Source organism: Saprolegnia parasitica, assembly GCF_000151545.1.
Source record: "Saprolegnia parasitica CBS 223.65 unplaced genomic scaffold supercont2.19, whole genome shotgun sequence".
Classification (NCBI taxonomy): domain Eukaryota; phylum Oomycota; class Saprolegniomycetes; order Saprolegniales; family Saprolegniaceae; genus Saprolegnia; species Saprolegnia parasitica.
This window is the reverse complement of record NW_012156413.1, coordinates 192467-216747: the sequence shown is the minus strand read 5'-3', so window position 1 is coordinate 216747 and position 24281 is coordinate 192467. Positions and strand designations below refer to the sequence as shown.

The window sequence follows — 24281 nt, the reverse complement described above, 5'->3', positions numbered from 1 at the left end:
GCCAGCGCCACGCTGCGCATGTCGCCGCTGACGCTGTGGATGCCATTGACGATCAGCATCGCGGCCAAGGCGACGGCCATCGCGACGCGCAGCGGCAGCGACCAGGCCACGCTCTCGATCCCCATGCTGGCCTTTTCGGAAATGGTGCAAGTAGAAATGCCATGACTTTTGACCTATCAGAGATCGCGAGACGAGTTGCTACTGCCCTGTCTTCCAAGCATGCAACAGCAACGTTCATCGCAGTGGTCTCAAGGGTAGGTTCGGTAGCTGAGGTTGCGTTCACGACGCAAAGCCTTTGCTATGCACGAGGCGCGTGAGCGGTTGTCCAGCAAAGCCAGCAACAACGGCGTTCGATTACCTCATGTACGTGCAGCACGAGCACGATGGGACCACCGAGCTACAACTGTAGTTGCGCGCACCACTGCACTACTGGTGTCTGCACCACTGGTGTCCGCACCACTGCAAGCAATAGAATACGTGGTGTTTCGCACGGTGAATAGATGTGAGATTCACCGAGCGACCGAAGCAGTTTTGAGCTCTTAGCTTAGCTTGTTGCAACCACAAACTTGACGTACGCTCCGAGCCAACCGTCCTTTCTTAATCCACGGAGCACTGTCATGTAGCTGGTCATGTAGTATTATTGCCAGCTCCAACGGCGACGGTGCGCTCGCGTTGTCTGCTCCATGAGCATTTTTGAAATGGTGCGGATTTGGGTGAGCGGAGCTTGAAAGAAATAAGGTCGTGGGATCGAGCCTCGGACCAGCAAGCGGCGGTGTTTACACGTCGAGACGTAGCGGTGCAAATTGTTGGTCTTGGTGGTCCGCCCTCCATCATCAAGATCGCCAAGATCGCGTTCTTTTAACCGAGAGAGGTATTTAAAATACCTTTGTGGAGTTAAAGAACATATTTAAAAAACCGTGCACCTTATTATTATTTTTGAGGGAAGATCCAGCCTATTTCTGGCACGTCCATCTTGCGCAGCAGCATGGCAGACAGCAAGATGATGAACGAGGAAGCGTCCGAGTTTGGCCTCGCCGAGCGCGACGACGAGGACGACGGCAGCAGCGGGCGCGTCGACGCGGGCAAGATGCTGCAGGCGCCGTCGATGGCCTTCGCAGCGCCTTCCGACGCGCTCTCGCTCAGCGCCTTGGCCCAGCAGACCAACGAGATCTTGACAGATGCATCGCTCGCACCGGCCGTCTACGCCACGCACCCGGACTTTACAAAGCTCACGCCGCTCGCCGGATCTGCGCCGTTGCCGGAAGATCTCGAGGCCGCCAAGACTAGGTTGCGCGACTGCCCCGTCGCCGCCAAGGAGTGGGTCATCTTCGAAGCCCGGCTGCGCCCGGACGTGGCGATGGCGGCTATCCAGGAGCTGCTTGCCACCATTGTGCTCACGGATGGCTTCAAGGTGAGCGACGCCGATGCGTCCATGGCCCGCGGTGCCCAGCTCTTCACGAATGTCGTCATCGAGCCGGCGACGTCCACGTTGCAGACGTCGGCGATCGCGCTCTTTCCGGCCAAGACGGAGCACGTCTTCTCGTGTCTTGGCGTGTCCGAGTCCAAGCTTCGCGTGCTGCGTCTGTACGTGGGCGTTTCGGGCGGCACGCCGACGCTGAGCACCGCGTCGAAGCTTGCGCTGCACGACCGCGCCGACGCGCTCTTCGACCGCCTCCGGACCGCGCTCGTCGAAGTGGGGTATGCACTGGCCATGCTCTCGACGCCGGCCTTTTGCGATGCCGACGACACGAGTACTCTGAGTCTCTTGCCGACACACGTCATGACCGTCTGCGTAGGCGACGACTTGGTCGCGCTGGACCCCGACTACGTCGCCAACGTCCGCCGCGCCTTTGACACGTTCGTTCCTATGTATGCTTTGATGGCGTCTCACATGCGCCGTGCTGTAGCGAGATGAAGGCGAGCTTGCGGGAGCTGGCCTTGCCGCTCGAAGAGTACGCGCACGCCCAAGAGCTTGCCTGTGCCCACGTGCTGAGTCTCCTTGAGCCGCTCTTTACAAAATACAACCTTCCAAAGCCTCGGCGCGAGAGTGCAACGTCGTTGACGTCGCGGCGCCAGCTCGACCTCGCCGACACGTCGCCCGACACGGAAGAAGCCAAAGAGGCCGCGTCGACTAGCACGCTCTCGCGCGGAGAGCAGGTCGCGCGGCTCGTGCACGGTCTCTGGGAGAGCATGGCGACCCGGAACCGCGTCGGCATCCAAGCCAAGCTCGCAGAGAAGCAAGCGCAAGTCACGCGCCGCGCGACGTTCGCGAAAGCGCTGGCGGCGACTGCGATTGCCAGCGTCGTCGAGAGGTACGCCGAGGCTGGTCGCATCCTGGGCTGACCTGCGCCTAGTGCCACGGCCCAAGACGCTCATTCGCTGCAGACCGCGCTCGGGTAGACGCCTGCGCATCGATGTATGTACATTCGCCGGAATCAAGGGCGGCGTAGGTCGAGCGAGTACGGCGACGGCGTCGTCTTGTTTGAAGGCGCGTGCATGGTCGGAAAGGTCCCGTCCAAGCTCTTCATCACTTTCGAGTAAGGCTCTCGGCGCTGGAAGGTTCCATGCCGAATACTACTAGACGCGTCGTCTGCAAGTGTGGCATGTTTATGTTTGCCTCCACGAAGGACCTCCCTTTCGAGGCGATCCTCAAGTTGGCATTGGCCATTACATGAGTCGATCCTCACTCTAGCTGTAGGATTGAAAAGCCGGTCGTGCTCGGGCTTAGCGTCATCTCTCTCGCGCTGGTCAGTGGCGACGCCGTCAAGCTCACGCTGCCATCGGACGTTGACCGCGTCTATGAGCTTCTCGCCCAAGTACGGCCACGCTTCTCGTTGCGCGACTGAGGCCCTTCTGTATAGGTCTGGCGCATGCACCAAGAGCCACCTGCCGCGCCGTCGACAGCTTCATAAAACGATTACTTCATTACGACCACGTGACATGGATCGCATCGCTAGGGCGAAAGCGGAGGCGCCGACGGCAGGTTGCGATATGGTGGCGGGCTCGCTTCGTCGTAGGGCTGATCGTAGTTGGGCGGTCCAAGGAACGGCTCCATAAAGTCGGCGTCCACATCGCGCACGCTTCGCCGTTGCTGGTGCACGAAGAGTGAGACGCGGGCGGCGTGCGGCTTCTTGGGCTGGCAGATGCACCGGCGGAGGCACTCGCAGCAGTCGCCGAGGCAGACGCAGCAGCGCGAGACGAAGCAGAGGACGATGGCCAAGCCTACGACGGCGAAAGCGCAGATGATGAGCAAGACGAGCACGTCGTCGCTGTCCTGGAGAGCGGCGAAGAAGGTCGTTGCGTCCATGTCCATGCTTCTGGCGCTGATCTTTGGCCAAGTAATCTTCTTGGCGTCCGATACAAATGCCAAGACAGCGCGGATCGTGACCAGAGTGATGGTAACCCAATGTCTCTCTTTTTGTATGGTATACATTATATACATGATGATATCCTTTTTTAAGAAGTGCCTAGATAGGATATCTCCTAGGTGGCATCTGCCACATTTATCATAGGGTCCACTTGAAGAAGCGGCGATGGACAGCAGCAACAGCAGCATGCTCAAGGACAAGTGGGCGCTGGACGCCAAAGCCCTCGACAAGGACGTGCGTGCTGCTGCGACCGACGCGCGCTAAGCTCACGCCCATGTGTAGATCCAGAACCTCAACGTGGCGCTGGCGGAGCTCGACTCGGTTAAGCCCAAGAAGGTAGGCCCATGCTCCTGCCGTGCCGACATCAGCGTTGTGCAGGCGACGTACGTCCAGCGCTGCAATGTCTTCTTCGTCCAGAAGCGCGATCTGCTGGTCAAGGCCAAGAAAGGTACGCTGCTTGGACCGTTGCCGTCATTGCCTCACCGAGACTAGCCGAGCTCGAGGCCAAGCAGGCCGAGCGCCACCGCGTCGGGCTTGCGCTGCGCAACGCCGAGTAAGCGGTAACATTTGTACATAGTAATATTGGACGAAGTCCTATCTCGATCGACTACGAGTCCGTGTTGAGCGCGAGCGCGACGCCTTGGAGGACCCAGTGGGACATGTGGTTGCTCGTAAAGAGGTCGGCTTCAAAGACGAGCCCGACGCCCATCGCGTTGCGTCTTGACTGCGTCACGTACACCGGTGTCCGGAACGTGTTTTGGAGCTTGAGGCGGCTCGCTTCGATCGGAATCACTTGGAGGATCGGGAGCTCTTCCACGAGTTTCTTGGGCTGCTGCTGGCAGAGACAGCCCTGCTCCAGGTCCCACGACGCGCCCTCGAGGTAGAGCCCCGAGACGTAGCAGCCCGAGTCAAGCTTCGAGGGTATCTCGGTCGCGGCGCGGAACTTGGTCACGGTCGTATACAGCGTGCTCTTGTCGAGCGGCCAGTTCTTCGCGCGACACGTGGTCTGGACGAGCGCCGTGAGGTAGCTCTCCGGAATGCCAAGGCCCGAGAGCCACATCACCGCGGGGTCTCCGGCCTCGATCCAGCTCATGTACTGCGCGTACCGCTGCATGAAGTGGACCATCCAGCTCCCGAGCGGCTTTTCCGTTTTCGGGCAAAGACTCCGCCACATATTCGGCAAGAACCCATCAAAGAGGGCCGACCCGACCGCGTCGAGCTCGTCGCTCATGCCGATTTCGCCAATCAAGGCCTTCTGGAGGTCCCCAAGCGACGTGGCCATCTTGGCGATGAGCACGTTCCAGCGGTCGAGTTCCTGCAGCAGCACGACTTGGGTCGGCGTCGGTGTGCCCCCGAGCCGCTTCCGGATCAAATTCACGTCGACGGCGTCGGGCACCTTGGACTCGATGTCGGTCGCGATGTTCGTAATGTAGTCTTCGCGCGAGATGCCGCCGCCGCTGCCCGCCGAGCGCGGCTGGAGCGAGATGAGGTCGCGCCACACCGACTTGGTCATGTTGGTGTAGTAGCCAATTTCTGCGTTCGGATGCAAGCCAAAGACGGCCGGCGAATTGGTGAGCGGTAGCGCCTCGACGGTCGCGAGGTACGACTCGAGCGGTCCGTCCAATGGGAGCCGGTAGTCAAAGCCGGACCGGCTAAAGAAGAAGGGCTGGCAGTCGTCAAAGAGAAAGTCGCCCATGTACTCGGAGAGATACGTCGTGAGGACGCGCCGGTCATAGTCGTCCGAGACGCGCCCGCCGTACATGGCGTCGCCAATGAGGTACTTGAGGGACCCCCACGGCAGCTGCTCGTCGCCGTCGACAAACGCCTTGTGCAAATAGAGCGACAGCAGCTTGCGCGAGATGTTGAAGTCCGACTCGTTAAAGTCGTAGCTCACGTTCCAGCCAATTTTGCCGTATTTTCGGCGCTCGAGCACGACGGCGTGCAAGAAGCACAGGACAAACACGACTTGTTTGAACGCTGGGTGCGGACACTCGTCGAGGAGTGCCTCGTCGAGCTTCGAGTAGAGCGACCGCATGTTCTGCTTGAGCCCGTCCGGCGGCTCGGTCACGACTTTGAGGGACCGCTGGAGGATGCCAAGCGGAAACCGATCCGTCGGCTCGGTCGTGAGCCAGAGTCGAAAGTCCTTGTGGGGCTTGTGCATCGCCAGCAGCGTCTTCTCCAACGTTCGTAGCCAACTCGCGAGCAAGTGGCAGTTTTGTAACAACACCCAGTGCCCGCGCGTGTAGCCCGCCTCGAGCATCTGCTCGGCGAGCGGTCCTTGGCCTTGGCCGAGCGCCAAAAACTTGAATTTGTGGCCCGAGAAGCCCGTGGCCTCGCCGAGTGTCTGGATGTCGCTCTGTGGGTCGGCGCCGGGACTCAAAATGCACACAATTGGTGCTGTCGGGGCGCTCTGAGCGTAAATCCGCGCGTAGTCCAAGACCGGCGGCTGCACGTACTTTTCCCCGAGCACGGCCATGACAAAGAGCTTCATCGCGTTGTACACGCGATCTTGGCGAAAGCAGCGGTAAATGAGAAGCTGCTGGAGCGGCGAGAGCTTGGTTGTATAGTCACACGGAAACGGACTTTGCTCGGGCGCCTCGAGCTCGTACCACTCTTGCCAGGCCCGCTTGTGCGTCATGACGTCGCTCAACAGCGTTTCGAACGGCCCGCCCATCTTGGTGAGGCAGAGCAGGTCTTTCCAGCCGGCGGCAGCAATCCACACGAGGTCGTCCGGCTTGTTGACGCCCGCCGCCTCGAGCGATGTGTCACCCTTGAGGAAAAATCGAGCTCCGGCCGCGCGAGCTCGTTGGCGCTCGCCATGATCATGACGGTCATTTGGAACGACAGCATGAGCTTGTGGCGCTCAAAAATACCGGTGCACGTGTAATCGTACATCATTTCCGTGATGCTTTGGATCATAAAGCGGAGGCGCTTCTCCAAGACCACGTCGCGCTTGGCGCTGTCGAGGGCCGAGTTGAAGACCGTCAGGAACGACGTGAGCGAGATCTCGTACATCTTCATGATGGTCGAGAGCGACGACATGGCAAAGTACATGATACTGCCGCGAAGCGCGACCGGCGTGTACACGGCGCGCGCTTTTGTGATTTCGTCCTTTGTAAACTTGCTCATGTCGAGTTTCGAGCCAATCTCGGTCGCCTTGTTCTTGGTCTCGTCCAGCGTCACGATGAGCTCTTCGTTGTCCAAGATGTTGCCCGTGGACGTCGAGAGCTCGTGCAAGAGCGTGTCTTCGAGCTCGACGATCATTTGCGTGTTCTCCGACATGTCGCGGACGAGCTCTCGGTACTGCTCCTCGAGATCGGGGCGTTCGTGGGCGACGACGACGTTCAAAAGCTGGTTGGCGAGACCGGCTTGCGTCACCGAGTAGTTGACAATCATGGTTTTACCCATGACCTCGGGCGAGTAGTGCGGGTTGGCGAGCTTGGACGTAAAGTAGAGTCGAAAGTTGGCGTCCCACTCGACGTTCTTGTCGCCGAGCTTGATGAGCCGCTGGGAGCCCTCCATGAAGGTGCTCTTCTCGAGGACGGGATCCAAAATCGGGTCAAGCTCTTCGTCGACGGCCTCAAACAAGAACGGGTTGCCAAACTGGATGGCAAGCTCGAGATGCTTCATGAAATCGCCGTCGTTGAGCGTCTTGACCGTCAAGTTGTTCTTCTCTTCGCGTCGCTTGATCCACGTGACTGCTTGCTGCTGCGGATCAATGCACAGCGGAAAGCGCGATGCCTTGGTCGTTAAAATACCGTTTTGCACGGAGTGTTCGTCCGCCGGGAGGCCCTCCGCGACCCACTTTTGCACAGTTGCGTCGTTGGTCAGCGAGCTCTCGAGCTTGAACGGGTCCGTCGCCGGTAGCTTCCGGCCCGTCACGTCGCTCAAAAAGTCGACGTAGATCAGTTCGTAGCGGTAGTCAAAGCTGAAGGCGCCGGCATAACTGAGAAAGCTCGCAGTGAGGAGGCAGTCGCCAATGAGCCGCTCGCCTTGGAGGTTCAAGCTCTCAATGTCCTTGGTCCATCGCGTCTTTTCGCTCGCAAGACCCGAGAGGAGCTTGCTCGCGGCGCTTAATCGCTTTTGCATCTGGTCGGCTTGGGATTTCAGACCCTGGAGCTCGCCGTTGGCGGCTTCAAACGCCGACGAGAGTCCGTTGAGATCGACCGTGAGCCGCTCCAGTGTTTCTTTGAGCTCGAGCAGCTCTTGTTCCTTGACGGCTTGCTCTTTCTCCATCGTTTTGACTTTGAGTTTGAGCGGCTCGACGTTGCGCGCGACGTCGTAGTACTTGACGATGGCAATGACCCACACCAGGAGACCGGACCCTGCTTTCGAGATCGACTTCATCGTTTCGAGGTTGAGGTCCGGGTTCTTGAAGAACGTCTTGATCTTGGAGATCATTTTGGCCGTGATCTTGTCTTTCTCGTACTCCTTCAGCAAGTTGAGCATGTTCGGGTTGCTGAGCATGACCTTGGCGCCCTTCCAGTCCAAGTCGAGGTCCTGGCCCGTCGGCCGCAGGATCAGGACGCACATGCACACCGACATGACGAGCGCGGGCGGCGACGCGAACGACTTGATTTCGGTCAAGTCGGCTTTGGAGAGGTCCTGGAGCGCCTGAGCCGCGGCTTCCACCGCCGGCAGCGCTTCGAGCAGCGCGGCGTCGGCCTCTTCCTTTTCTTTGGCGATGACGACGCTCGCTTTCTCGCACTCGATCTGCGTAATCGCAGCCACTTCTTGCTGCTTGCTCGCAATCGCCGACTTTTCGCCAATCGTTTTGATGAGCGCTTCGCAGGCGACCGTCTTCTCGTCGACAATGATCTTCTTCTCGCTGAGCTCGATTTGCATGCGGTCGACGGCCAAGCTTGCTTCGACGAGCTTGGTCAAGCCGCCTTTGAGGCGCGCGATACTGGCGTTGACCTTTTGATTGTTTCCTTGAGCTGCAGCCGATAGTTGGCGATAAAGTCAAGGTAGTTCTTCGGCGTCACGTAGTAGTGCCGGCGCAACTCGACCGCAAACCGGTGCGCGACCGTCACGACGCGCAAATGGGCGTGCACGAGGTGGTTCACAACCTCGGGCCGGTGCTCTTCCGGAATCTTCTCGTCGAGCAAGAAGTAGCGCGCCACGTTCCGAAGCGCGTCTTCGGGCCACGAGAAGAACCAATCGATGACGCTCGCCGAGACAAGGCCTGGAAAGTTCCGGCAGCGCACGCGCAGCGTTGTGCCCGACGGCGACATGGCGAGCACGACGTGCAGGTTCTGGCGGCAGCGCTGGACGTAAAATTTCCAGCAATTCTCGTTCGACTCGATCAACCCGCCGCCTTGACCTCTTGCCGGACCGTGGCGCCGAGCTGGTCTTTCTCATCTTGCTCAAAGAGCGCCGGGACGATACCGGTCGTGAGCATGTTGTTGATGAACTCGAGGAACCCTTCCTCCACCGCGTGGGCGTCCGTAAACAGAAAGACGACGGGCGATTTGCCGAGTTTCCGGTACAGGTCCTTGAGGTTCTCGCGGAACTCGGCCTCACCATAGCCGCGCGTGAGAAAAATCTCAAAAAGATCGTAGCCCGCGGTGAACGCAGCGAGGCGCGACAAGCTCTGCTTCCCACTGCCGCCGACGCCAATCAATAGCGCGTGCCCGAGGGGGTTGCGAATGATGCGCAGGATGCGCGAGAGGTGTTCGAGGGCCATCTCAAAGAGTACGAGTGCCATTGGCTTGTTGTCGAGATTGTACGTCTCGAGCACTTCCTCAAAGATCGACTGGATCCGCTTGTACGAGTCCATGTCTTGGTACAATCGGAGGTCTTCGCCACCACCGCCGCCGAGGCGGTTCCGGCAGTCGGCATAGTCCCCAAAGAGCAGAGGATCCACGAGCGCGACCGGTGCTTCGGACGGAAACACCTCGTTGAGGAGGCTCGCGGTCGCGGTCTCGACGACGCCGAGGTCGGTCGTGCTGGTGAGGCGGTCGCAAAAAATACGTTGGACCTCGTTGCGCCACAGGCGCACGAGCTTGGCCGACGAGTCGAATTTGTCGGGCGTCGCCATGCACACGCCTTCGCAGACGCGGCCGAGGTCCCGGAGATTAAAGATGTAGTGAAACTTGGACGGTGTCGGCGGCAGCTTCTCGACAATCACATCAAAGAGGCGCAGGAGGACGTCCGTGAGCTTGGCGCCTGCCTCCTGCACGGGCGGCGCAAAATTGCGCAGATACGTCGTCAGAATCGAGCCGTAAATGTTGCGCAAAACGTCTTTCGTCGGCGGCGTCAAGTTGTACACGTTGAAGAGCGCGACGAAGCGCGGGTCGACGTTGTTGCGACCACCGCCTGGCGGGCCCATGGCGCCAATGTAGAGCAAATCCTTGAGGATGCGCAGATCCAAATCTTTGCCGCGGTCGTACATGCAGCCTTTGCTCACGACAAAGTGAAGGAGCGCGATGGGTTGTTGCGTGCCGTACAAGTCGACCTTGGGCATGTTCATGTCGTCGATGAAGATGGCGAGCTTCTTGCCCGCAGGCGGGCCGTAGATTTTGCCCGTGCGCTTATCGACGTTGGCTTGGATGTTGGCGAGTACGTCGGCCGAGCTCGTCCGGCTTGAAAAGTTGATACTGAGCGACGACGTGGTCTGTGGGTCAAGTTCGCGGAGGTAGTTGGTCACCGTCACGGTCTTGGCTGTGCCCGAGTCCCCGACAAGGAGCACGGGTCGCTCTGTCTTCATGCCTGTCGCGAGAATGTACGAGTACAAGACCGAGTCTGTCGTTGGCACGAGCACGTTGGAAAAGTTGAACGGTGCTGGCTCAATGTACGATGGCACGCGCGAGTCCCACGTCTGCCATTTATGCGTCTCCACGTTGTAAAAGCAGGCGTAGAGCGACGGCGTTGGCATCGCGCAGGTCGCGATCGTCTTGAGAAACTCGTCAAAGCGGACGCGACTGGGCTCGATGAGCGCGGCGCCGAGCGACCATACGAGGCAAAAAAGAAAGAGACCTTCAATGTCCATGCGCTCGAGAGGCGCCTCCGGAAAGTAGCTGTCGATCGCATTCGTCAGCTGCTTGCACATTTCCATGTTGGAGATCGGAATCACTTGCGTGAGGCGGCCGACGACTTCCGCGCCGACCGTGCCCTCGAGGATGTAGTCGACGCACTTGGGCACATACTGGTCAAAAAACTCCAGAAGCGGTCCTTTGTCGTCGAGCTTGGTGCGTTTCTTGAGCCAGCGCTCGTAGAACGGACGGTACCCGAGGTTCTTGGGGTCGACCCACACCATTCCGCAACGCGAGATGGTCGCCGGCGACGCATATTGCAAGTCGAACGTCTCGCAGATCATGCTGCAGTGCGTTTGAAGGCGAATGCGCTCGCCGTTGGGCAGCGTGAGCAGTTTGTTGTCGTCCATGACCGAGTTCATGTTTTCGACCCAGACGGCGTCCACGTCGCCGTCGTAGATGAGCCAGCGCTTCTCGTTTTCTTTTCCCGGCGGCAGCGGCTGGTTGAGCTCTCGAAAGAGCTTGGAGAGGACGCCGTCCGTCCAGTCGCGCGTGACCGGGTCCATCGTACCATACAACTCAGCGACCGACTGCGCTTTCGGGTTCAGGACAAAGATCTTGACAACCTCGTCCAGCGCGACCTTGGACGCATTCGCGAGTGTTTGCAGCACGAGCGACTTGCCACCGCCGGTGGGTCCGACGATCATGGTCGTGTGCCGGACCAGCATCGTCTCGTACATTTGAATGATCTTGTCCGTTTGCTCGCGAAAGACGGCGACATCCGTGGTCCGGTATTCGCCCGCATCCAAGTCGGCTTCGATCGCGTCTTTTAGCGTGGCGTACCCCACGCGCGGGCAGTCGAGCCCAGGAAAGAGATCGTTGATGAGGCCGTGGAAGAGCGGGACATCTTCAAACACAAACTTTGGCATGTTCGAGTCACGCAGCGCGCGCATGAGCACGAGGTCTTCGCTCATGTCGCTGTACTCGCGCTTGAGAGAGCCGGCCATGACGAGCACGCTCTTGAGCGCGCGGAGCCCAAAGTCGTAGTGGTACTGCTTGCTCAACTGTTCGCGCGAGAGCTTGTAGAGCACCGTCATCTTCTTGGCGAGCGCGACCGCGTTCTCAAAGCCCTCGCTAAAGAGCATGATCTGGCAGATCATGAGCAAGTCGGGTACAATCATCGTCACGGGGCGGAAGAGCGCCTTGAGGTTGTCCGGGAGCTCGGTGCGGCCAGCGTACCCCGGGTTCATCGTGATGAAAAAGCCGCAGGTCGCAAAACCTGCCGTGCGATGAATCGCGATTTCCGTGCCAAAGCCAATGTCGACGGTTGGCTTGTCCGTGTTGAGCGCGTTCTGGATCGCTCGCAGCTGCGCCGAGACGACGGAAAGTACTTCGATGTTGATGCGGTTGAACTCGTCAAAGCAGCCCCACGCGCCGACTTGGACAAGCCCCGAGAAGATGCTTCCCATGGCTTTGTAGTCGAGGCCCTCGCCGCAGTTGATGACGTAGCACGGCAGCGCGAGCGACTTGGCGAGATCTTTGACGGTCTCCGTCTTGCCCGTGCCGGCAGGCCCCGCGGGCGACCCGCCAAGCTTGAACGTGAGCGCTTGCGTGAGCGTCATGTAGCAGCGATCGGTGAGAGGCGTAATGACGAGCCGGCCGTTGAGACCCATGTACTCGTAGCCGTAGCGAAAGGTGCCGGTGCACTGTTTAATTACGACGTCGTCGACGTCCTTGTCCCAGTAAAAGCGCAACTGCGACTCCCAAGCAAACTCTTTTTCGTGCAAGATCGAGTCTCGAACGAACGCGTCGACAATGTCGCGCGCATGGACGTCAATGATGAGCAGCGTGTTGACCTTCTTGCGCGTCTGCTTGGGCAGTGGCTCGCGCACCTGGCGCACGAGGTCGTTGAGCTGCCCCGTGAGCTTCACTTCGAGCTCCTTCATCGCATATTTGTTGCCGCCGGCCACGCGATGAAAGACGTCTTCGACCTCCCACGTCCACCAGATTTGACTGCCAACGAGACCGACCATGCCGAGGACGTCGCCGAGCCACGTCGTCCGCGGCGACCGCGCGTAGTGAAAGACGCCTTCCTTGGCAATCACTTGGAGCGTCGCACGCATTTCGTCTTCCACCCCTGTCATCCACTGCTCGACGGGCCCTTCGACGATCGAGACGGTTCGGAACGTGAAGCCCTCGCCTTCCGAGCTCTCCATGGCCGTCACATTTCGGTTGTTGCGTGCAAACGTTAGAAGCTTGACGTTGTCAAACAGCTTGAGCATGTGCACTTGAATCGATGTCGGGTCGGACGACCCGAGCACCGAGAGGAGCTCGTCGTCGGAGATGAAGAAGAAGCGCGGGAACGAATTCCGCTTCGTGTCGAGGTAGTCGCTGAGGCTTTTCTGGCACTTGTCTAGGCGCTCGGAGAGCCCGAGGAGCGTCTCGGTACGGTTGTCGGTCGTACACGCATCGACAGCGTTGGCGTTCTTGTACGTGGCCGCCATGATGCCTTTCCACGCCTTATCGAGCGCGTCAAACTTTTTGGCTTCCTCGGGGAGCTGAAGCCGAATGTCTTCGGCGCCAATGAAGATGCTCTCGAGGTACATCCATTTGCGCTGCACGACAAACCACACGTCGATGCATTCGTTGACAATGTTGAGCTTCTTCTCCCACTTGCGGACGCGGTCCGAGAAGCTCGCAATGAAGCGCGAGCCGCTCATCGTCTGGAGGTTGAGCATGTGATCTTCCAGCGTGAGCTTGAGCTCGTCGGCGGTGCGGAGTACCCACCCACGGTCTGTCCCGTTCTTCTTGTATTTGGCGACTTCAAACGTCGCTTTGGCCCAAACGTCCTCGATCTTCTGGAGCTCCATGTCGATTTTGGCTTCTTGCATCGCGGCGTTGACAATGTCGCCAATCTCGGCCGCGAACCGATGCAGCTGCATCGCAAAGAGGTTTCCGAGCGTAAACGTCTTGAGGTTCATTTCAAACTTGACCTGCGTGACCGCCATGAGCTCTTCCCAGTGCCGGGGCTTCATCGCGTCGTTCTTTAGCGACGCAATGAGCGGGATGCTCTCCTTGAACGCGAAGATCTGCTTTTCGACTTCTTGGAACGTGGCCATCGCGCGAAGCTCCTTTGGAAATTTGCGGCACGTCTTTTCGAGCTCATCGATGCCCTTGGTCATAAAGCCGACGTCGAGCTCGCCCCAGAGCACGCCCGACATGCCCGTGATAAACTCCTTTTGCTCAATGTAGAGGGCGTAGACGCGTTCGTGCTTCTCGAGCGCGTCGGCCACCTCTTGGAGCTCCGGGTACGCGCTCAACGGGAGGCTAAAGAGGTTCTCAGCGTTCACGAGCTCTTGGCGCTTGTTCTTGAACGCCGCGAGCCGCGCCTTGTACTCGGTCACGAGCTCCAAGCCCGCGTCCAAGTCGGAGAGGGTTCCGCCAGGTCCGGTCGAGAAAAAGTCGGACCGCATCGCCTTGCAGTCGATCGCAAACGCCGCCGTGTCTTGTTTGGTCACGACTCGGAACTGGTCCTTGACGTGGATGAGCCGCAGATCCTTGGTCTTGCTCGCGATCACGAGGCTCTTCCAGCGCGACTCGAGCTCAAACGCGCGCGTGGCCTCGGCGCCGCCGTCTTGCATTGCGATTGCGTACGTCTGCAGCGTCCGGTACCGCTCGGCAATGTCGCAGTAGTCGAGCTCCATCTCCATACTCGAGGCCGAGATGCGCGCGATCGTGTTTAAAAGCGTCTTTAGCGACGCGAGGTCCGTCGGCGCCGCCAGAAGCTCCTTCTCAAAGCCATCCATGATGGCGACGCTGGCCGCGAGCTTCTTGGTCGAGAGCTCGAGCAAAATCTGACCATAGTCGTCTTTCCATTTCTCGGCCTGTTTGGCAATCGCGACCGCAACCGCAAAGCAGTTGATTTGAAGAAAGTCCGTTTCCTTCTCGGTCGGCTGGCTCCGCACGCTATCCGCGAGGCGCGCATACGACGCCATGCGCGCGTCGAAGTAGACGCAGCTCGGCTTCTTGTCTGCGAGCTTGTCCAAGGCCGCGCGACGCTTCGGGTTCCAGAGCGCGTAGACCGTGTCGTACCGGCGCCACGAGTCGAGGTACTTGTTGATAATGTTGAAGACCTTGTGGATCTCTTGGTTGAGCGACAGCGTCATCTTGATCACATACGGGTTTTGCGAAATGTCGTTGTAGAACGTAAACGTGACGGGCTCGTCGTCCTCGGACGCGACTTGGGGCTCGGTTTCGCGGCACGTGCCATGCATCCAGCGCGCGAACGCTTTCGCACTCTCGACAATGTGCTTGACGCACTTGCTCAGATACTTGTACATGTCGCTGAGAGTCGGCGTCACCACAATGTCTTTGCCATTCATGGTCGCCTTGATCTTGCAGAGCGGCGGGCGCTTGAGCTTGTTGGCTTCGTGGTTGGTTTGTCGAAACACGTCCTTTTGGTGCACGTTCAAAAGCGCTTGAAACGTCGTCATCGAGCCAATGATCATCTTTGTGATCGCGTTAAAGACGCGCCGCTCCCAGTACATGTAGTAGGTTGCGAGCTTGGGGCTGCATCCCGTGTTGACGCCAGCGACAACCTCCTCGACCTTGATGAGCAGCGGTCCGATGCTCCGGTAGTTCTGCACGAGCTCGTCAATGCGCGCGACGCGGTTGCGCTCCATGAGCTCGTAAAACTCGCCGACTTCGGTCACGACGCCGTCCTCGTAGTCGCTGATCTTGATGAGCATCGTGTTCTCGATCGTCACGACAACCTCTTCGATCATCTTGGCGCTCTTGTGGACTTGGGAGACGATGTTGCCAAACTGGTTGAGCGCTTTCAGCGACGCTTCAATGAACGAAAAGATGCGCTGCGAGTTCCAATTGAGCGGGTAAAAGCCGACGCGGAGCGCGTCGTCGAGGTCTTTGAGTTGCCCGCGGAGAAGGTAGGTCTCAACGGGCGAGAGGCTCTTGAGAAGTGCGTCGTACTGCTTGAGCATGCCCTTGAGATCCTGCACAATCTGGTGGTACTTGTCTTCTTGCAGCGTCACGTTGAGCGCCTCTTCGGGGATGTCAAAGCCGAGCCGGTCCATGTACTTGGCTTCGCGGATGATCATGGAGAGCTCGGGCGCAAAGTTGGGGTAAAACGGCGGCGGCGGCAGCTTGAGCACCGGCGACCCGTTCTCGATCTTGCTCGTCTCGAGGAGCGGCGGCCCCAAGATCGGCTGCTTCAAATGCTCGTTCGTTGTGGACGGCACCTTTTCTTTCCACTCGAGATGGAGGCTCCGGATGTACGCATCGACGGCGCGCGCAAACACGAGGTATTTTTCCTTGACTTCTTCGCCGTGGGGCGACTTGAGCAAATCGTGCATGGCCCGGAAGCGCATAATGGGCTTCTTGGCGCGGTGGTAGAGGGCGCGGGCCCACGCAATGGCGCCGGCGACGGGCGGGTGCGACTTGTAAATCGGCGGCCGCGCCTTGTTGAGCTCAAACTGCTCGGTGAGTTTCTCGAGCTCCTTGCTGTACTGCATCAAAATGTCCTTGTACTTTTCCATCATTTGCTTGTTGATCGAGTCGCGGGACTGGATGTTTTGAAAGTTTTGGAGCAAGTCGAACGCGCCTTCCGCCGACCGAAGCTTCTGGAACGACGTGTCGATGAACTTGCGCGTCATGGTCTCGATCTCGACGACTTTTTCCCGAAATTGCACCATGACCGACTCCCAGCTCGTCTTGTAGCCGCGGTCAAAGATGCGGAACGGAACGTTTTCGAACGGCGCAATGAGACTCTCGACGCGCGCCATGACGTCGTCAATGCCTTGCGAGTCGCCCGTGACGCTCTTGAGCTCCGGCCCGAGAAATTTATGAAACTGGTCGAGGACCGTCGCGACTTCTTGGAGGTTCTCACAAATCTTGGCCATGTAGTTGGTTTGGTCGAAAAGCCGCTTTCGGTCAAACTCCCATCGATGGTCGGTCCCGCTGGCTTCGATGCGCTCCCGGACCTTCATGTACGTCGTGTACCACAAATCGAGCACCATTTTTGCCTCTTCGATCGCATGCAGCGCCGTCTCGGGCGGCTTGCGGAGAAACGTGTGAATGTTGATGGCGCCGGCGACCTTGTCGGCAATCTCGGACGCAATGCGCTCCATGAGCGGCACCATGCGCTCGTCCGTGTTGTAGTGGCGCGAGATGATCCAGACCATGCGGATCGCGTTCATCATCGACGGCAGCGTGTCCGCGATTGTCCCAAACGAGCCGACCGCGAGGTTTTTAAAGTGGCGTTCGAGTGTCGTGAGGAACTTGACGTTGTCCTTGGCCTCGATGTACTGCTTGCTGAGCTCGGAGAAATGATACCGGAACGTCGAGAGCATCGCGGCTTCGACGAGCTCGAGCAGCGTGAGCATCTTTTGCACGTGGGGCATGTTGATTTGCTCAAAAATCGTACTCAACGTCGCGTTGCGTTCGCGCCAAAACTCAATTTCGGCCAACGGACCCTTGCGCTTCGGAGCCTTGCGCGCCTCTTGGTCGACAACCATCGCGACGACCTTGTACCACTCTTCCAGCGCTTGCTCGAGCTACGTGGGCGATGAGACTTGCAGACAATTTGAGGATCTTGGAACCGTGTTGATGAGTTCGTAGTCATCGAGACACGCTTCGGGCTTCTCGATCGTGACGGGTGGGATCACGAGGTGCACGTCGCCTTGGATCTGCTGCATCGCATTGGAGATTTGCGACGCAAATTTGACGAGGTTGCCCCGAAACTCGTTTCGGACCGCGTCAATGACCTACCACGGTGCATCGATGCCTATTCTTGTGCACAAAAGACGCCTACCTTGAGCGCGTGGTGGGCGTCCGTGAGCTCGGTCTCGTACCCCCCCTCGGCGAGGAGCTTGGGGTCGAGCACGGGGATGAACACGTGGCAGATGACGCCCTCGAGGTTCGAGAGTAGATCGCCCGTCGAGCACCCGACTTCAATGTTGCTCGCACTGTCTTCGGCCTCGCTTGAGAGAAGCGCGACGGGCCCGTCGCCGCTCTTGATGAAAAAGACGCACGGGCCGTCGTGCAATGGCAGCACGTTCAAGCTTACGTTGCACATGTCCTTGGCTTCCTGCAGCATAATCACGCATCAATACACCATGCATACGATGGCAAGGGATACCCGCGTCGTGATGCGGCGAATCGTCTTGACCTTCTCGGCGGCAGGTGCGGCCAAGTCGCGCTCGTCTTGCTCGACGGTCACAGGACCAGGCAAGCCGTTGTTGTTGCTGCTAGTAGCCGCGTCGTCTGCTGTCGGCTCTTCTACCTCTCCATGAGGCTTTGTTTCGATGCAGTTGGTGCACCTGGGCACGGCGCCTCGGCAGCGATCGCCTTGGGCGGCGCATCGACCTCTTCTTCGACCTCGACTAGGCGACGCATGAGACACATCGTGACGCGCATGTTAAGTACCTTCCACCTCGACCTCGTACTGCGTCGTGTAGAAGAAGAGGACGTTGCCCGCAGCCGTCTCGCTCGAGAAGAACTTACGGTACAAGTCGCGCGTCGGCGGCTTCTGCCTGGAGCATGAGCCTCGCATGCGATCGGCGCCTGTACCTTGGTGGTCTTGGACGTCTCCTCAAAGACGCGGTTGTACACGTCGTCGTCGACGTCGAGGCCCTTGCACACGAGCCGGCGGACCCAGCGCGTGATGTCGTCCATCGCGACAAGATCCCGCGACTCTTCAACTGCGCCGTCTCGACAACCAAGACACTATTTCATGTCGTAGACTAATTAAATCGTCTTTCCAACGCGGTCCACGCGCACACGTCGCTGCGAGCGTCTATCGTACTGGTATGTCTAACAGCAAACTGTTCCCAGCGCACAAGAAGAGGTCGCTGTGCTCCTCCTTGACGACGAGTCGAGTCGGTTTTACGAGCTCGACACGAGGACCGACCCGCTCTAACTAACACTATATACATCCAATGACGTTCCAGTTGACCTGCGTATCCGGATACGGCTTCGAAGTAGGATATATCAATGGCAATGTCCGACCGCAGTGGCGGAGCGCGCCGCAGCGACCCCAAGCACAAGACGTACGACCGCGCCCGAAGCGCGCCGGTCCCCGGGCGGAAGCCGTCATCGTATGGCCGACAGGCGCACCCACAGAATGCGCCAGCCCACGCGCGCAAGAAGCCGGCGCGTGAGCGTAAGGTGCCACGGACGCCGTTAGCCCAAGGGTGGAAGCCACCGTCTCGAGCTCACACGCCGCCGGGCCATGCACACGTAGCCAAGCCAAAGCGTGACAAGTATGGCGACATTGAGCCTGCGCCACCAACGCCGGCCGAACAAAAGCTCATGGACCGTATCCTGTACGATCGGAACGACTGGAAGCAGGCGTACCTCGCGGCGTACATGGCGCGCAACTTCCTCAATGGCGCGAGCTCCCTTGGCGACCCGTCTCCAAGCGCCATGGCGACCAAGCTCGAGGACTGGCTTGGCCTCTACCTCACGCGCACGTTTCCACTTGTCCGCGCCATGTCCAAGCTCCTGAAAGAATCGACGCGGGCGGCGGACTATGACCGTCACATCCACCTCGTGTTTACGATGGCTGCCAAGATCGCAGCTGCCTACGTCGACGAGGTCGGCGACGCCCGAGGACTCTCGGAAGAAACGCTCCGAGTGCCCCGGCTACTGGCCAACTGCGCGCTCAAGGAGCTCGCGGACTCGCACTGCTTGAAGCACCGCCTTCCCGGCGGCATCAACACGATGCGCCACACGATCCTCGGGCGAAAAGCGCTTGATGTGGACATGGCGACCGAGCGCGGCCGCCTGTCGCTCTACGCAGCGTGCCTCGGCGAAGGCGCGCTGGACGCGGCGACGCGCGAAAGCTTTGGCCCGCTGATTGCAACGGCGCTCTCGCAGCGCGCGGCCGGCGTCCGTGTCGTCGCATCCTTCACCTCGTACATGCACGTTGCCCAGGACATGCCTCGGGACGGGCGGTTCGTGGCACTGACCGTCTGCCGGCACAAGCCGCCCGTGGACGGCGCCAAGGACATCGAAGTCGAATTCGAAGAGTCGCTCGCGGGGCTCTTCCACGAAGGCACGCTTGTCTCGTTTGAGTTTCACGGCCTCTCGTCGGGGCAATGGTACGCCGTGAGCCCTGGCCGCATCTACCCGAGCTTCTACTGTCCATGCCGGCGCGTCTCGAGCGGCCTACGACGGTCATCGCCGCGCCGACGGAAGGCACCTCGCGAACTGTCGCGTGTCGTCGCATCGGTCGGTGCGGCCTTCTCGAGCGACGACGAGAACGAAGAGACGAAGGCACCACCACCGGCCGCCGCGCCCAAGGGCATTTTAGATATTGCGCGCAAGATCCAGTCGCCGGCGAGCCTGTTGCTGCTACAAGATGTATGCAATGACCGACCGCCAGCACGGAGTGCGGTCATGGACCTGCTGGCTGACGCGATCCCGTCGACGCTCGTGTCAGCCGACGTGCCGCGCAAGCGATCTCGGTCGCATGGGAGCTCGATGGCGCAGCGCGTGCTAAAGATGTCGCGCGTCGAAGTCCTGGACGACTACGGCAGCGACTCGGAGCCGAGTTCGACCATCGACGTCGGTCGTTCCGGGCACATGTCACCGGCCTCCAACGATGAGGCCGAGTGGCGCCAAGCAGCCCCGCTCTCACCGGCGAGTTCGATCATGTCAACGTCGTCCAGCCGCATCGACGAGCACTATGACGACGGCATTGGGTGGAACATGGATCTGGCAAGCGACGACGATGCACCGTCGCTCGGCCCAATGCTCGGTAGCGATTATGGCACGACAGAACGTGCCTTCGTGCATCCGTTAGAAGACGGTGTTTCGACGAACGTCGCTGGCAACGACTGTGGTCGTGAGCGCACCGATGACACCCAAGTGGACCTGCCTCGCGACCCTTTGACGACCAATGTGACCAGCCTCGTGGTGGGCCAAAACGAAGACGACGACGAGGCGCTGCGAAGCGCGGCACTCACGACGTCGGGTCTGGAGAAAGTGCTCGCCGAAGGCGCAGCGAGGACCGCCGTCGTTGTGGACGCTCACGACGGGATGCGTGCACCGCCTCACCAAGACGACATCCACCGCGCACCCGAGCCACTCGACGACGAAGAAGCCGTGTCACAAACGTCTGCGTCCGTAGATGCCAAGATGCCCAGCACCACCATGGGTGTCGATCATCATCCCATGTCGAGCCCGACAAGGGCGGCTAACGATGCATCCGAGGGTCTACCTGACGTTCAAGAGTCTGCTTCAACCGACATCATCGCGCCTGTGGAGGTCGACAAGGCACCCATTGAGGCAGCGACCATCGACGACGGTACCGGCACGCCTGATGTGGCCGCCGCCAACGCTCTATGTGTGCCCGGCTCGAACAACAAAGTCGTGACGTGTGCTGACGAGCCTACGCCAACCCCAGTGGTGCCCGTGATCTCTGACGCAGTCGACCCGGAGCGTGCGGCAGCGCTCACACAAGACGTCAACGCCGCCGTTGCCCAAGCGACGTTAGTCCACGACCCAATCACCGCCGACGGCATTTCTCGACGCGACGCAGCGACGCCGCTCTTGGGTGACGCCGACGTTCTCGTGCCCGAGAAAAACTCCAAGCACAACTCCGTCCCCGTCGTTGACTTGGACACGTGTGACGGTGGTCACCATCGCCAAGCGGCTGACGTCACGAGCGCAGTGAGCGAAGACGATGCGAGCGAGACAGAAGAGATTTTTGTCGAGGTCTTTGAGGTCGAGGACAGCGATGACGACATGGTCGTGGATGAAAACGATGCGACGGCCAACGCGCGTGGGGACGAAGAAGACGACGTCAACGACGAGTTTGTCGAAGTCTTTGAAATTCTCGATGACGACGATGACGACGACGACGAGCTGCTTCAAGACGCCTCCAACAACGGGCACGACGTCAACACTGAAAGCGCGTCGCAGCTGCTCGCTGTCACTCACGATGCCAGTGTTGATGCGCTCCCAAGCGCTGCGACGGGCGGCGGCACGCCCGCCGACGTAGTCCAAGGCGATGACGCGCTCGACGTCGGCGACGTGGACGGTGATGACGCGCTCGACGTCAGCGATGTGGGCGGTGATGACGGAAAGCTCGCGGCGCCACTCAACGCTGTTGAAGACAGCGTTGCATCGGTCGAGGTACCATTCGCGACCACAGACGACCGCTCCGCGCCCGATAGCAACGGTGGTAGCTTCGTCGAAAAGATGGCGGCAAAGTTGGCTACAGAGCTGCAAGGCGCCGTCCGACGTGCCTCGATAAACGACAACACCCCATGTAGTTTAGCGGCGTCGCTCGGCTGTGGCGACGCAGCTCGGGGCAACGGTGATCGTGTCCGTCATAAGGTAGCACCGTACCACCACACGATCGAGATCGACGACTCGGATGACGACGACAACGAACCAGCGCACGCCGGTACCCTCGGTGTTGAGCCAACGTCTGCGCTTCGCGCTGTTGACGCCTCTGCAGCACGCGCCACGCCGCAACCCAATCCGCATCAAGTCGACGCGCACGACGAGCAAGATGATGATGCATCGGTCGTCATCGAGGCGTCGAGCAACATGGCGGCGCCTGTTCCAATCCAAATCGCCGATGGAGCACCATCATCATTGTTGCACCGAGTCGACGAAGCCCGCGATGAACAACCGCTCGATCTGGTCGAAGACATTGATGACGCAGCCGTGTCAAGTCACAACGACCGTCATGACCAAGTGAGCGCGGAGGCAATCGACGTTCTGGTCACGCCGGCAAACGATGCACCGCGACCAACAGAGACGTCACCAAGTCCACCGGGCGTCGAACTGCCTCTCGACGCAAGCTTGCCCGGAGGTAACTCATTTCTCACGCCGCCGAGTCGAGACATTGTTGGCCCACCTCCGCGATCGCCTCCGCCACCACCTCTTCCGTTCCTCCCACCACCCGGCATTGATGTCGGTGCAACGTACGCCGCGTCGAGCGACGATTACAATAGCATTTCGTCGTCGTCGTCGTCATCGTCATCGTCCGACGAAGCACCGCCGCCGCCACCCGACGAAGCACCGCCGCCGCCACCCGACGAAGCTCCGCCGCTGTCACCACCCAGAGACATGGCGTGCGTGGTCCGGGTCAAGTTGCCAACAGCCATTAAGCGACAAATGATCGTTGCACCAAAGCGCCCTCGGCCGCAGCCCATCTACCACTCCGACATGTTCGAGTCCAGTGCTTCGAGCCCCGACGACGCGTCCGACTACGAAGAAGGCGATGACAGTGGTCCTCGTCCCAAAAACGCCCACGGGTCGCACAGAAAAAGCAGGCGGTGGCCACCATCGATCTGACGGGCGACTCTGACAGCTCGGCCAGCATTCCGCCGTCGACCGTGTCGTCGTCCGATTCGAGTAGCGATGCGAGCTCCGAGGACGATGAGGGATCTGACGAGGATGAGCTGTAACTTTAAAAGCCACCAATTTTAGCACCTTTTTCTGTCTCTTGCGTGGCTAAAGGAGCATGTCAGTCCTTCAACAATTCTCGGCGATTCCAGTCTCGCCGAATGTAATTTATAGCGATGAGTCACCAGAGAAATGCATTCCATTGGAGTCAGAAAGGCTGATTCCCAGTACATTAGCAGCCAGACCGGCTTCGCACGGCGTGCGAGGCCTACATGCACCTCATGTACAGTGATTTGACGCAGATTCTACCGTAGTACTCTGTTGTGGATAGCAAATCGGTGGGCTGTTCGAAGACAAATCATGCATTTGGTAACACAGAGTGCATTGCTTATTCATTTTACGAATAAGGGTCGTGGGCGGCACTCATGTCAGAAAGTCAACATGGATGATGCGTCCTATTGGGCCGGGTGCGCAGCATTCCAAGCTTGGACCCGCGGGTGGGCGCTGACGGCGGCGGCGAGCGCCTTCCAGCGCGTGTAGCCGTCCGCGATGGTCGTCGGGACGCCTTCCCACTTGCCCGACGTAAGGTTGCCCCACATCAAGTAGAGCTCGAGGTCGGCCAGCGTGAGCGTGTCGCCAAGAAAGTACTTGCCACTGGATGTGAGGCGCGCCTCGATGCACGGCAGCATCGTCGGCAGCTTCGTCTCTACGAGATCCTTGATGAGCGCCGGCTTGGCGGCCGCATCGCGCGAAAACGCCGCCACAATGAGTGCGTCCAAGACGTCTTGGCTCGCGGCGAGGATCTCGTCGACGCGGTAGGCCGCCAGTGGGTCGGCCGCCGGGTACAAGCCACCGAGGCTCGCAGCGTACCGCGCCATCGCGTGCGACTGCGCCAGCACATTGCCATTGACCGTGAGCGTCGGCAACTGCTTGAACGGGAGGCTTTGCTTACGCGCGGCAAACTGCTCGCCAGTGAGGCGTTCGTCCTCGAACGGGATGTCGGCCACGTAGAGCGCGAGGCGCGTGAGCTCGGCACGACCGGCCATGTCAAAGTACGATAGCTTCAGCGTCGGGTGAACCATGGTCGTCAATTGGCAAGTGATCCTCGTATGCGTGGCCGCAGATTCGACGGATCTTTCTCGAAGTGATCTTTCTTGTTCGACTAACTTATCCGGATGGCATCCGGGCGTCGTGTACCAGCCCAATCTTTTCCATGCTCAAGGGCGGCGCCTTACACCGTACTGCTGTCGCTGCTGGGGCATATCACGGCGGTCACAGCGGTCCCGGATGCCATGGTCGCCACGTGGCAGTCCATGGTCACCAAGTTCATCCTCTGTCGCAAGACGGCGACCAGCGACGGCTACAACCCGCACATTGCACGACGCTGGCACCACGACAAGCGCCTCGGGCTCAGCGTGCCGCTCATCGCGTCGCAGCTCAGCGCCCAGCGCCTTCGCCGCCTCCAAATGCTCATGCGTGACGCGACGACCGAGCCGCAGCTGTGGCAGACGCTCGTGCTTCGTCAGTATGCGCTCACGATGGGGTCAACTGTACCGGGCGT

At 59.7% G+C, this 24281-nt stretch overlaps 7 protein-coding genes across 7 annotated transcripts; 4 read left to right on the top strand and 3 right to left on the bottom strand.

Annotated features, from left to right (window-relative positions):
- Nucleotides 1–18: 18 nt before the first annotated feature.
- SPRG_05412 (hypothetical protein) lies at nt 19–271 on the top strand (the record flags this gene model as incomplete). Its single annotated transcript, XM_012344657.1, has 2 exons — nt 19–150; nt 191–271. The coding sequence occupies 2 exons, from the start codon at nt 19–21 to the stop codon at nt 269–271; spliced, it is 213 nt and encodes a 70-aa protein (XP_012200047.1).
- Nucleotides 272–944: 673 nt separating this feature from the next.
- On the top strand, nt 945–2934 carry SPRG_05411 (hypothetical protein). Its single transcript, XM_012344656.1, has 8 exons — nt 945–1751; nt 1797–1857; nt 1908–2312; nt 2355–2396; nt 2451–2537; nt 2582–2653; nt 2699–2816; nt 2862–2934. The coding sequence occupies exons 1-8, from the start codon at nt 986–988 to the stop codon at nt 2910–2912; spliced, it is 1602 nt and encodes a 533-aa protein (XP_012200046.1). The 5' UTR covers nt 945–985; the 3' UTR covers nt 2913–2934.
- Nucleotides 2904–3354, bottom strand: SPRG_05410 (hypothetical protein). Its single transcript, XM_012344655.1, has one exon. The coding sequence runs from the start codon at nt 3311–3313 to the stop codon at nt 2954–2956; it is 360 nt and encodes a 119-aa protein (XP_012200045.1). The 5' UTR covers nt 3314–3354; the 3' UTR covers nt 2904–2953.
- Nucleotides 3355–3512: 158 nt separating this feature from the next.
- SPRG_05409 (hypothetical protein) lies at nt 3513–3988 on the top strand. The gene is made up of 4 exons (XM_012344654.1): nt 3513–3602; nt 3651–3704; nt 3747–3816; nt 3861–3988. Exons 1-4 carry the CDS (start codon nt 3534–3536, stop codon nt 3923–3925), a joined length of 258 nt encoding a protein of 85 aa, XP_012200044.1. The 5' UTR covers nt 3513–3533; the 3' UTR covers nt 3926–3988.
- SPRG_05408 (hypothetical protein) lies at nt 3976–18031 on the bottom strand (the record flags this gene model as incomplete). Its single annotated transcript, XM_012344653.1, has 10 exons — nt 3976–6138; nt 6198–8229; nt 8286–8659; nt 8704–16911; nt 16957–17121; nt 17169–17444; nt 17496–17635; nt 17677–17739; nt 17783–17885; nt 17927–18031. 10 exons carry the CDS (start codon nt 18029–18031, stop codon nt 3976–3978), a joined length of 13629 nt encoding a protein of 4542 aa, XP_012200043.1.
- A 324-nt stretch (nt 18032–18355) lies between these two features.
- SPRG_05407 (hypothetical protein) lies at nt 18356–22782 on the top strand (the record flags this gene model as incomplete). Its single annotated transcript, XM_012344652.1, has 4 exons — nt 18356–21496; nt 21701–21770; nt 21825–22629; nt 22686–22782. 4 exons carry the CDS (start codon nt 18356–18358, stop codon nt 22780–22782), a joined length of 4113 nt encoding a protein of 1370 aa, XP_012200042.1.
- A 299-nt stretch (nt 22783–23081) lies between these two features.
- SPRG_05406 (hypothetical protein) lies at nt 23082–23861 on the bottom strand. The gene has a single exon (XM_012344651.1). The coding sequence runs from the start codon at nt 23800–23802 to the stop codon at nt 23176–23178; it is 627 nt and encodes a 208-aa protein (XP_012200041.1). The 5' UTR covers nt 23803–23861; the 3' UTR covers nt 23082–23175.
- Between the last annotated feature and the right edge of the window lie 420 nt (nt 23862–24281).

Coding starts and splice junctions, on each gene's coding strand:
- SPRG_05411 (XM_012344656.1), top strand. CDS start 986: ATGGCAGACAGCAAGATGATGAACGAGGAAGCGTCCGAGTTTGGCCTC. Junction 2,313..2,354: donor ATTGCCAGCGTCGTCGAGAG/GTACGCCGAGGC, acceptor ACCTGCGCCTAG/TGCCACGGCCCAAGACGCTC. Junction 2,654..2,698: donor CCTTTCGAGGCGATCCTCAA/GTTGGCATTGGC, acceptor CTCTAGCTGTAG/GATTGAAAAGCCGGTCGTGC.
- SPRG_05410 (XM_012344655.1), bottom strand. CDS start 3,313: ATGGACATGGACGCAACGACCTTCTTCGCCGCTCTCCAGGACAGCGAC.
- SPRG_05409 (XM_012344654.1), top strand. CDS start 3,534: ATGGACAGCAGCAACAGCAGCATGCTCAAGGACAAGTGGGCGCTGGAC. Junction 3,603..3,650: donor CCAAAGCCCTCGACAAGGAC/GTGCGTGCTGCT, acceptor GCCCATGTGTAG/ATCCAGAACCTCAACGTGGC. Junction 3,817..3,860: donor GCTGGTCAAGGCCAAGAAAG/GTACGCTGCTTG, acceptor CACCGAGACTAG/CCGAGCTCGAGGCCAAGCAG.
- SPRG_05406 (XM_012344651.1), bottom strand. CDS start 23,802: ATGGTTCACCCGACGCTGAAGCTATCGTACTTTGACATGGCCGGTCGT.